Source organism: Condylura cristata, unplaced genomic scaffold (genome assembly GCF_000260355.1).
Source record: "Condylura cristata isolate star-nosed mole 26May11 unplaced genomic scaffold, ConCri1.0 scaffold00011, whole genome shotgun sequence".
Lineage (NCBI taxonomy): Eukaryota > Metazoa > Chordata > Mammalia > Eulipotyphla > Talpidae > Condylura > Condylura cristata.
Window position 1 is genome coordinate 56759825 of NW_004567112.1, and position 10732 is coordinate 56770556.

The following is a 10732-nucleotide window of genomic DNA, read 5'->3' on the forward strand; positions in this document are numbered from 1 at the left end:
ATGAGAGGATTTACCAGAGACAGAGTGGGGAGAATACTGAAATACACTGCTGAGGGGAGCCACGGGTAAGGTCTGCCGTGCCATGTGGGTCAGCTCCCTGGTGGAGATCAAAGTCGTGCTACAGTGGTTAGAGATAGCTTGATAGTTCTGTGTCTTTAAACACTTATGCCACCAGGGAGGGCCCCCCTGTGTTAATTTTTAAATTACTTTGGGAAGTTGCGAGGACCTACAACCACCACCCTCTCTCTCCCTTTCCTATACTCACATCAGAACTTATGTTCACACCTAGCTCAGCAGCCATGGCAGTTGTTTCAGTTCTTTATTAGGCAAATAACTGGAGTTGCTTCAGCATCTTCCCTAAGGAAGGAGACTCAGAGCTAATCAACCAGGACCTACAGGATGGGCTGTTTCTACTTGAACTTTTGCAGCAACTCACAGATCCTGTCTTTGACTGTTGGATCCAATGTTGAACAGTCCCAGTCTACTAAATTCATCAGTCTGTCATGGGTCTCCCAGAAGAGGGAAGAGCCAATGGCCAGCTCCACCCTCATGCGCCATTCAGCCAACTTGGAACTACTGAGGAAGACATTATGGTTGCCTCCTATGGGCTGTGAATAAACAAAGAGGAGGAAGTGATTAGCCTGGAGCCAGCCTCACCTGGGTACCCACCTTTAGCTTCAAGGGCTTTCTCCATCTGCTTTCACAAAGAGTTATTCTGCTGACCCCCAAGACCTAGACAAGAGGTCAGAGCAATATAATAGATATGGGGTGGGGATGGAAGGTCCAGAATTACCCAGGATTCTTTATCACTAGTCTTGCTCAGGGCTCCCAAATACCTCTCTGAGATGGCCGCTGGCCAGGTAGCTCCTACTTTTCCAACCTGAAACCTCCCATGGGTCCTGACTTCTTTAAGGGTAACCCCTATCCTCAAATGAGAGTTGTGCTTTCAAACACGTACACACACACACACACACACACAGACAGAAGCTCCCTCTGTGTTCAAATACAGGGACTAAAGTGGGATACACAACATGCCACCTAAGATACAGCAACAAGAATGTTCAAGAGGTCCAAAAGGGTGGGTAAAATAAGGGGTGGGGGGAGGGGAATATGAAACATAAGATGCTGTGCCATCCAGGACAGAAACAACAGAATGGCCTTTACTGGTGCTGTTCTATAATACCTACTGACCAGGGACCAAAGTGATGTGGTCACTTTGCATACCAGCTAGAGATTATGCTGCAGACACTGTAGACACTGGCCGGGGTCTAAACTGGCTATTCTGCACACAAGCTAGATCAGAACTGACCATCCACCCCCTACATGTGGAAGTCACGTAACTGCTCCATACCCAGATTTGTTTAAATGCACAGCGGATGCCCCTCAGACCCAGAGCCAGGGGCGCTGCGCTGCAGTTATGGAGCTAGGACTCTGGAGAGAGGAATTTCAGCTGAAAGGACACTTAGGAAGCTGCAGGGCTTTTCCTGAACAGTCTAATGGGAAGTGGAGGCATCAGGATCATGGCTGACAGATCAAGACATGCCATGTCTTCTCCCTCTCTCAGGCCTTCCCTCAGGTCCTCTGCATATGGAGGAATGTTAGTAAAATACGAACAATCACCATTTCCTTCCATTTAACATCTTCTGTATTTCCTGTCACTCCCAGATCAAGCCCAGGTATCCAGACATGGCTCTCACAGCTCCCCCTTCATCAGCTTATGTTCAAGCTATGTCCCATCACAGAGGAGTCCCACCTCTGCCCAAACTCTGCCCCCTACTCCACCCCACTCCGCACCTGCATCATCTCCACGAGGGCCACCAGGTCAGCCAGTGAGATGTGATCCCCAGTGATGAACAGCCTGTCCTGCAGGAACTTGTCCTCAAATTGCTGCAAGCTATTTTTTGCCTCTGCTAGCGTCTGCTCTAACTTCTCAGCTGGAACCTCCTCACCTGTGATCATTGGAATCAAAAGCTGGCCAGGATAGAGAGGATGGAAGAAAGTCATATCCCAGTCCCATCTGACCCTCCAGCCTCAAATCCTTTCAGCTAAGGAGGTGTTAGATACTGCCAAGGTTGCTTGGTTGTAGAATTTGCCCGGGACAAATTGTTCAGAAGGATTTTGAGACTTCAGCAGAAAAGAATTCTGTTATTCATTAGTGATGTCCACCACAGACATTGGATAAGGAGTAAAGCTCCATGTGTTGATTACTTGTCATTTTCAAAGCTGGTGGTCTCACAAGTTCCTTCAGTTATTTTCTAGTTAAAAAAATAAAATACTGACTTGATAAATATCAACCTCTCCTGCGGCCCTTCCTTTTGCCATTATGAGGTTCTTCCACACCCAGTGGTTCCCGCTATATCCCCACGGTTCTGTGAGGCAGGTGGGAAGAGGAGCCAAGAAATTGAGGCGCAGGGAAAGAGGGACACTTACTTGAGCTAACCAGCAGACAGCTGCGACTGTAGCCCTCACTCACCTTAATCCAGAGTAACTTGCTCATGGGCAGCTGAATGGCCGTGTGCTGCCAGGCCATGAACTCATCCACACGGGCACGCATGTGCAGGTCGGGTGGGTACCAGTGTGAGGGCGCACTATACTTGCGGCACAGGTAGCAGAGGATGGCCACACTGCGGAGAGGCAGGTGAGGAGCTCTGCTCTTGCCTTCCACAAAGCTGTTGCCCAGCTTTGGGCCAGCCCCATGTGGCCCGGACCCAGAATGTGGCCTGCAGACACAGGCAGTCTCTGGACACTGACATTCTTCTGGGGGAAAATGGACCCTGGGAAAAGTAGTCAGTGCTCCAGCCAATTAGCTGGGAGTTGGACCTATAGGGTGGTGAAAGTGGGCAGTCCCATCAGGAAAGGCAGTCCGGATGTGGGAACAACATGTGAAGACATGTTGTGTTAGAGAACGTGAGTAGATTTGGAGAAAAGAAAGTGAGTGAGGTTGTGAAAGAAGGGCTGGGGTCAGCTGGGGAGTGGTGAGAGGCAGTCAGAATCACTATGGAGGTCCTGTAGGGAGACTCAGAGATGCATGGCGAATACAGACTTAATCCTATGTGATGGGTTAAATAAGCAGAGGGATGAGAAGATCCACCTTGAAGTTAGAAAGATCCCTCTGATGGTGGTTGGAAGATGAACTAGGGGTGCAGAAGCAACTACAGAGAGATAAGGGAGTTGTGATGCTCAGACATCGGGTGTTAGGGTTTGGGAGGGTCAAAGTGAAGAGGGAGAAGACACCTTAGACACCTCAGAGTCTTAGAATCTAGGAGCGAGGCCTATAATGGATCCTTTCCAGCTCCTTCAAAAGCATCATTGCCCTACTGACACCTCAACTTTGTCCCTCCAAACTGGGAGACAGTACTTGTGTTCCAGCAGTGAGTAGTACTTTGTTACGGCAGCTCTAAGAAAGGAATCCAGACTTTCAGAAAATATACTCTCAAATTGTGAGAGTTCCTTTAGGGCAGTCTGATAAACAACACTGGATTTGATTAACCTCTAGATCTAACCACAAATTTACAGGAAATGAAGACACAGAAAATCATGTTACATAAGGCCAAAGAATGCAATCAAAGAAACCAAACTGTGGGAAACTTCATAAGATAAAGGATCCAGTTTCTTTGACCACAACAACATGTTAAGATAAAAGGTGTAGGGAGTGAGTTGTAGATTAAGAGATATAAAAGACAGATCAATCAACTGTAATGCTATCAGCTTGTTTGAACCTCGATTCAAATACACACATCACAGAGAAAGCTTTTATGAGCGCCTCAGCTTCTAACAATGAATACAAACTGAATTTTGAATATGAATTAGGCATTTGATGAAATCTAGAAAGTATTCATTTTATTAGATGTCTTTGTGATATTGTGATGATGTTTTTCTTGTTTGTTTCCTTTTTAAACCATATTATGACTGTTTTTTTAAAAAAAGATTTACTTATTTATTCATACAGAATTGGGGTACAAACCAAAGGGGCAGGGGCGGTGAGAGGCTTCACCAGAGACAGAGTGGGGAGCAGAACAGGCAGATCGCTGAAGTACACTGCTGAGGGGAGCAGTGGGCAGGCCAGGAGAAGTCTGCTGTGCCATCTGGTCACCTCTGGGGTTGGGGATCGAACCTGCACTGAAGTGGCTGCAACCAGCTTGCAGTGCTGCGTCCTAACCTGTTGTGCCACCAGGGAGGGGCTCTTGTTTGTTTTTTAAAGAGCCTTTATCTCTTACAAGCACATTCCTAAACACTGATGGAAGAAGTGGGGTATCTGGGAAACAGGAGTGGGGGTGTAGATGATACATAGTAGGTCCCCCAAGTGGACAGCTGTTGGAGCTGGGTGATCAGTGTGTAGGTTCTTTATAGTCCTCATTAGTTAGTGTTCATTCTACTTTAGTGTGTGTGATATTGTGATTTACAAGAAATATATCTTTTGGTTATTCGGGTGACCAAAATATATTTCTCATAGATATTTTATCTTCATCCACGTTTTTGATCACAACTTCAAAAAGCCTTGGAACTTCCTAAGTGTTGAGAGTTTTAAAGGTGTCCCATTATGGCAATGAAGGCCATTTTTTGGGAAAACTACTGAGGATAGTGGGCAGAGCAATGAGAGATTGAACTCAATTGTCAATGGCCAGTGATCTCACCAGCCATGATTATGTAACGAATCCTCCCTAGAAGCCCAAGAAAGAAAGGTTGAGAGTTTCTGGATTGGTGAGTAGAGGAGCGTGGCATGCCAGGAGAAAGCATGAAAGCTCTGTACCTTTCCTCACACCTTACCCTGCACATGTCCTCCTGAGTTACTTCATTTGTAAGAAATCAGTGGTCTAGTGAGCAAAGAAAGGAGTGCCCTGAGTTTTGTGAGCTGTTTTAGCAAAGTAATTGAATCTGGAGAGGGGGCACTGAAGATCTCTCCAGTTGGTCAGAATTACAGCCTGAACTTGTGGCTGGTGTCTGAAGTAGCGGGGTGGACTTGGTCTTGTGGGTAGTGTCAGAACTTAGCTGAATTCTTGGGCACCTTACTGGGCATCTGAGAATTGCTTGTTGGTGTGGGGAAACCTACAGATACTCTAAATAGTGTGAAATTCTCCATATTTAAACAAAATAAATGCTAGTATTCCAATGCCAAGAATCTGGAGACCCTTAATCTCCCAGGAGCAGCAGAGAGGCAGATGTGAAGAGGCCTCTGAGGAAGATAACTTACCTTTCAGATAAGACAAATTTTCCGTCTTTCATGCTGGGCAGCTTTCTCAAGGGATTGATCTCGGTGTATTCCTTGCTGTGGTGGTGACCTGAGTGGGGCAGGGAAAGTGTGATACTGATGGAACCCCAGAAAAGAGAGAACCAGGTCCCCCAGAGACAGAAATGTCTTTCTCTCCCTTTTCTCAAGGGAAAACGGAGGCCCAGAGGAACACTATAGCTCACCTCAGAGGGCATGTCAGTGGCAGAACAGAGACCCAGATCAGGATTCCTGCTCTCACCCCAGGTTCAGTTACCAGAACAATCCTTTGGTTCACAGAAGATGGCTCCCCAGCCTCCACATTTCAATTCAGCATGTGATTCACAAGTCACGGTCTACAGAATCCTGGGGACCTTCCTCCCATTGCCTCACTTGGTCTCCCCCTCTAGGGCAATCAGGGTTGCTGACCACCTCAGGCACAGCAGCACACAGTCGAAATCCCAAAGGGCCCTCTCATATACAATCATTTGGGATGGCCTCAACAGGAAACTCAATGTAAGGGACAGGAGTTTTGACTTTTCCTTGTCTAGCTGAAAACATTTCCAGGGACTTTATTCAATCCCGTTGATTTCCAGATCTCCTGCATCTCCTACTCTATGTTCTAGAGTCTTCTGACCCTGCGAGAAGAGCTTTTAGAGTCTCCTTTATGCTTGGGACGATGGAGAAGGATGCCCTGGACCTCACCCTGGGTCTGTCAGTCAGGGGAGGTCTGAGCATGGGGGAGGATGGCTGTGGACCGAAGCAGCATCTCCACTCTCTGATGTGAAATGGCCTCTTTTTTCTGTGCTCTATCCCAGTCTAATCAGTAGGTGTTGCAGTTATCAAGATGCTAAACAGGGCCTCCCTGGTAGTGCAAGGGGTTAAAGCACAGAACTCTGAAGCTACTCTCAGCTACTACAACATGAGTTCAATCCCAAGCCAGGGAGCTGACCCTCATGGCATGGCAGAACTCGCCTGTCTGGCCCGCTGCTCCCCTCAGCAGTGTATTTCAGTCAATCTGCCTGTTCTGCTCCCGAATCTGTCTCTGGATCTTGTCATTCCCCCCACCCCCACACTCCAGTTCTTGTGTGCAAAAATAAATAAATCTTTAAAAATTTTAAAAATCCAAGTTGCTAGACCCTTTCACAGCTCTTCCTTCCCCTTTACCCTCTAAGAGCTGTTCATCAAGGGAGGGCAGAATTAGTGGGAACTGGTGCAGGTGGGGTGGACAGGCCCAAAGCCTGATCCACTTGGAAACTTTTTCTTTCCCTGTGGACCTTGGAAGCAGGGTCTTCTTAGTCCCTGTCCACTTCTCAGGAGTGCCCTGCCTCCCCCCGGACCTGGCCAGCCAGGGCAGCAGTGGGTGTCAACCTTTCAGCAGATCCACAAAGTGGAAGTCAAAGGGGATGCTGTTCTTCCTGGCAAATATATAAACGGCACGGCAGGACGCAGACAGCAGGTCCATGTAGAGTTCCAGAACCATGGTGATCGTTACCAGGCCTCCTAGCCTCAGCCAGTAGGCCACAAATCTGAGCCTTTCTCCAGCCTGATCCCTTGGCCGTCCGTCTCCAGCCCTCTGCTAGCCAGGCCTACGGCCCCACATTCTAGAACTTCTTTCACATGATGCTGTCATGAAGTCAAGGAAGCCTGGAATTTTCACTGCAGAAAGGGTGTCCTCAGAAGGACACCCAGGAATAGACTGGGGAGAGGATCTTGACTGGGGTGGGGTGGAGATGTGGCTGCCATCCTGTTCTACCCTTCCCTGGAGGTTCTAGGCTATGTCTGAGAAGTGTATCTGCATAGGAAATCCTGGGCCTTCAAGGCAGAACAGGACCAGAGAGGCTCTGAAAGTTCTAGAATAAAGAAAAGGTGATGAGAACTAACCTTGGAGTGTTCCAGAAGCAGGGATTGGGAGTGCCCACATGTTGCTTTGGCCGGAACCATAGTTTGAAAAGGACTGAGGAAAAAGAAAACAGGAAGGAGCCTAGAATTTGTCAGAATATTGGGACAGCACCATCGGGAATCAAGGGTTGGCCGGCCTTGATTTCTTGAGAAACCCAGAAAGTTCTGGCCTGAGTGGGAACTTGCTGTGGTTAGGCTATGCACCTAGAAGCCAGACCCTGGGAGGAGAAGATGATAACTAGATCCCTTAGTTAGGGGAGACCTGAGTGTTCCTCACTGTGTTATATATGATCTCAGGAGATCCCCTGTTTTTTCAGACTTCTGCCCAGATTGCTACAGGGTAGCCCAGAGTGGACTTAGATTGAATGTCTGTGGGGCTTCACCTGAGGCTCCTGCACGCTCAAATGTAATTTTCTACAGACACACTCAAAAAAGATATTGGGTTTATTTAAAAAAAAAAAAAAAAAAGGAGGTGGGGAAGGAAGGAAAAGGAAACAACCCAGGGAAAGAGAGAGGGATACAAAGTAGCTGGAATATCTTACCAGCTCATCTAACTTGGTTAAGTCCCAAACTAACGCTGCTAGCCCCAATCACACCGTTCAGAGAGCAGTTGCTCCAGAGAGAGAGAACCGTTACCTCTCCAGAGTCAGTTGGAAAACTGCTCTCTATTTATCCCCCCAAAATCCCAGAATGCCTGCTTAGCTCCGCCCTTAGGTCCTCACGGTTCTCTCCTTGGTACTGCTGGGAGTTGTAGTTTTCCAATTGCTGGAGTAAGGGGTGGAATCCAGAAAGCTGGAGGAAGGGTCCACCAAACTCTGCGGAGTTCTTTTAGGACACCCTTACCCTTAACAAGATAAGGGGCGGTTCCTTACTGGGACAGAGAGAGACTGGAGACAAGTGGAAGGTACACAGCATATTTATTGAGAACAACAGAAAACCAGGGAGCAGGTCATACCCCTCTCAGCGGAGCCGCTCCTCCAGTCTCTTCACCAGCTGCTGGGCCACTTGGGGGTCCCTTGGGGCATCCCGGGGGTCATGAGGCTGTAGCACACACTTGTGGGCCTCCTGGACAAGCTCAGGGCCCAAGACAGCCTCCACACGGGCCCGCCACTCTGCCAGCCGGGGCCAGTCTCGGAAGAGATCACAGCCAACTGCAGTGGGCTGGGGAGACAGGCAGCTGGCATGTGAATCGACCTGGGGCCCAGAGCAACCCTGTAACCCCCCCAACTACCCCCCTCAACCCAGACCCTGCAAACAGAGGGTGAGCAGACAGGAGAACCTCACCTGCATCAGTTCCACAAGCGTGATCAGATCTGCCAGGGAGATCTTCTCCGTTGCCAGGAAGGGCTTGGCCACCAGGACCACCCTATCCAGGTGCTGCAGAGAGGGCGTCAGCCTCCCCATCAGCCGCTCCAGCTTGGCAGCATCCACAGGCTGCCCGGAGAAGTAGGGCAAGAGAGACTGGGCCAGAAGGAGCGGGAGCAGCTGAGCCTACATTCCTCTAAGCCTCCAAAGCCCTCTAGTGACCCCCACCCCCCACCCCCCCTGGCTAGGTGTTCAGCAGGGCTCAGGATTCTGTCAAGCTCAGGGGAAAGAGTGCTGTGTTGGAACAGCGGGGCAGTGGAGGGGAGGCCGTCTATGGGTTAACCTGTGGTCCCTTTCAGCTCTGGGGGTCTTGGCTCCTGCCCAACCCTGCAATCCAGGGAGATTCACCTTGCACAAGAAGACATTGGCGGCAGGCTGCTGGATAGCCGTGTGCTGCCAGGCCAGGTATTCATCAACACGGGCGCAGGCCTGGGGTCAGCTGGGTACCAGTGTGCTACTGTCTGAAACTTGCGACTCAGGTAGAGAAGGATGGCCACACTGTGGGCCAGAGAAGTCAGAGGTCTCTTCCCCTCCCTCCAGGCTGGGCCGCTTCATCTCTCAATCGCATGATGATTTGACTGGCCTTGTCTGCAGCACACCTGTGCAGGGGAGCAGGGGAGCCTCTCTACTCCTGAACCCCCTCACAAACAGCATCCTTTCTCCACTAAACTACTCCATTCCTACCTTTCTAAATTCTGTTCCTCCCAGACCCACTTTCCAGCCACTGCCCCAGCCTGCTCTTCCCCTCCAGGTGCATTCTCTGCATCTGGGCCCCTATTCAGCATAAGGGAGGCAGACTTGCCAGGGGCACTCTGGCCCCTTCATCCCTAGTGACCAGGAGCTGAACTGGGGCTCTGAGAATCTTTTCTTTTCTCCTTGGGCTCATGTTGCCCAATTTCTACCCTTCCTCAAACAGCCACTGGGGGGTAGGGGGGAGGGGGGATCACAGTCACAGTATCACTCCCACCTTACAAAAGAGAAACCTGGGGTTCCAAGTTCTGTGATCTGCCCCTGGCCACAGAGTGAGGAATTTGGATTCGGGAGCCCAGCGTGATGGGGCTGCCCCACTTCTGTGACTCTGAAAGGGCAAGTCAGATCGTCTAGGGAGTGTAAGCCTGAATCATGCTGGCCTGGCTGGGTGTTCTTGGCCAGGCCCATGCTGGCGTTCCCTGTTAGCCCCTTGCGGCCAAGAGAGGTAGGCTGAAATGAGGAAGGGGAAAGACCCCCCACTCTGGGCTCTCATTCCTCTGCCTGCCTCCTCCTGCCTCCCTGCTCACCCCCCTCCACCCCAGCAGATTCCTGCTTCCTGGCTGGGAGCCTGAGTCAGCCTGTAGGGTCCATCCATTACCTCTCAGCCAGCAGGAAGTCCCCATCCCTGAGAGCAGGCACCTTCCCCAGGGGGTTCACCTTCAGGAACTCAGGCTTCAGGCGCTCTCCTGGGGAGCAGAGAGAGGAGGCCCAGTGCAGGGTCTGGCCTTTGGGCACCCTCTCTGGAGACCTGGCTTACCTAGTGTCAGCGCCACAGGCCGCAGCTCAAAGGGGATGCCGTTCTTCTTGGCAAAAATGTACACGGCACGGCAAGGGGGTGAGAACAGGTCTAAAAACAGCTCTACTGCCATCACTGTCGCCACCCACCCAGCTACCTTCACCTGCCCGCCACTCAGGCCTGACAAAGGTTGCTCGGGCCCTCTAAAACCACCTGAGCTGCGCGCCCCTCCCTGAAGCCTGCTTCCCTGTGACTGGCGAGGCACCTTGCCAAGCCACCAGTGTGGCCTCTGTTGCGTGGAGCAGGGGAGCAGGAGGTGGCTGTGGCCCTCTAGGGGTTGGTCACTAGTTTTCCAAAAACAGTGGCCGGAGCCTGACCTTTCTTCATAGTGTTGCAAGCCAGCGGCCACGCCCACCTCCCCACCCTTCCCTTGAACAGGCCATTCCCTACCCCCCTCTCTGCTTCCTGGAGGCCACTCGGGCTTTCACAATCCTTCACATTGGGATAACAAGCAGGCTGGGAGGTCAGCTGGCAGGCACACACTTCTGTTTTGTTTTGTTTTGTTTTTTAAGATTTATTTATTTATTCATATAGAACTGGGTACAGGCCAGTGATGCGGAGGGTGAGAGGATTCACCAGAGACAGAGTGGGGAGCAGAACAGGCAGATCGAGGAGGTACACTGCTGAGGGGAGCAGCGGGCAGGTCAGGAGAGGTCTGCCTCGCCATGTGCTCACCTCTGGCACTCATGCTGAAGTGGCTTCAGCTTCTTAGT

At 50.5% G+C, this 10732-nt stretch overlaps 2 protein-coding genes across 2 annotated transcripts; both read right to left on the reverse strand.

Moving 5' to 3' along the window:
• Window positions 1-410: 410 nt before the first annotated feature.
• On the reverse strand, window positions 411-6689 carry LOC101635378 (glutathione S-transferase theta-4). Its single transcript, XM_004680926.1, has 5 exons — window positions 6578-6689; window positions 5192-5279; window positions 2474-2624; window positions 1795-1971; window positions 411-608 (listed from the first exon to the last, which is right to left on the reverse strand). The coding sequence occupies exons 1-5, from the start codon at window positions 6687-6689 to the stop codon at window positions 411-413; spliced, it is 726 nt and encodes a 241-aa protein (XP_004680983.1).
• A 1335-nt stretch (window positions 6690-8024) lies between these two features.
• Window positions 8025-10092, reverse strand: LOC101627019 (glutathione S-transferase theta-1-like). Its single transcript, XM_012723476.1, is given in 6 exon segments — window positions 8025-8269; window positions 8393-8569; window positions 8822-8907; window positions 8910-8971; window positions 9822-9909; window positions 9981-10092. Coding segments are annotated over 6 exon segments (726 nt in total). The 3' UTR covers window positions 8025-8068.
• Window positions 10093-10732: the final 640 nt, after the last annotated feature.

Bases quoted from the DNA above. Each gene is read 5' to 3' on its own strand.
- LOC101635378 (XM_004680926.1), bottom strand. From the start codon at position 6,689: ATGGTTCTGGAACTCTACATGGACCTGCTGTCTGCGTCCTGCCGTGCC. The intron at 2,625-5,191 runs GTAAGTTATCTT...GCCTCTCCGCAG, and splicing joins AAATTTGTCTTATCTGAAAG to TGTGGCCATCCTCTGCTACC. The intron at 609-1,794 runs GTGCGGAGTGGG...GTTTATTCACAG, and splicing joins CCCTCGTGGAGATGATGCAG to CCCATAGGAGGCAACCATAA.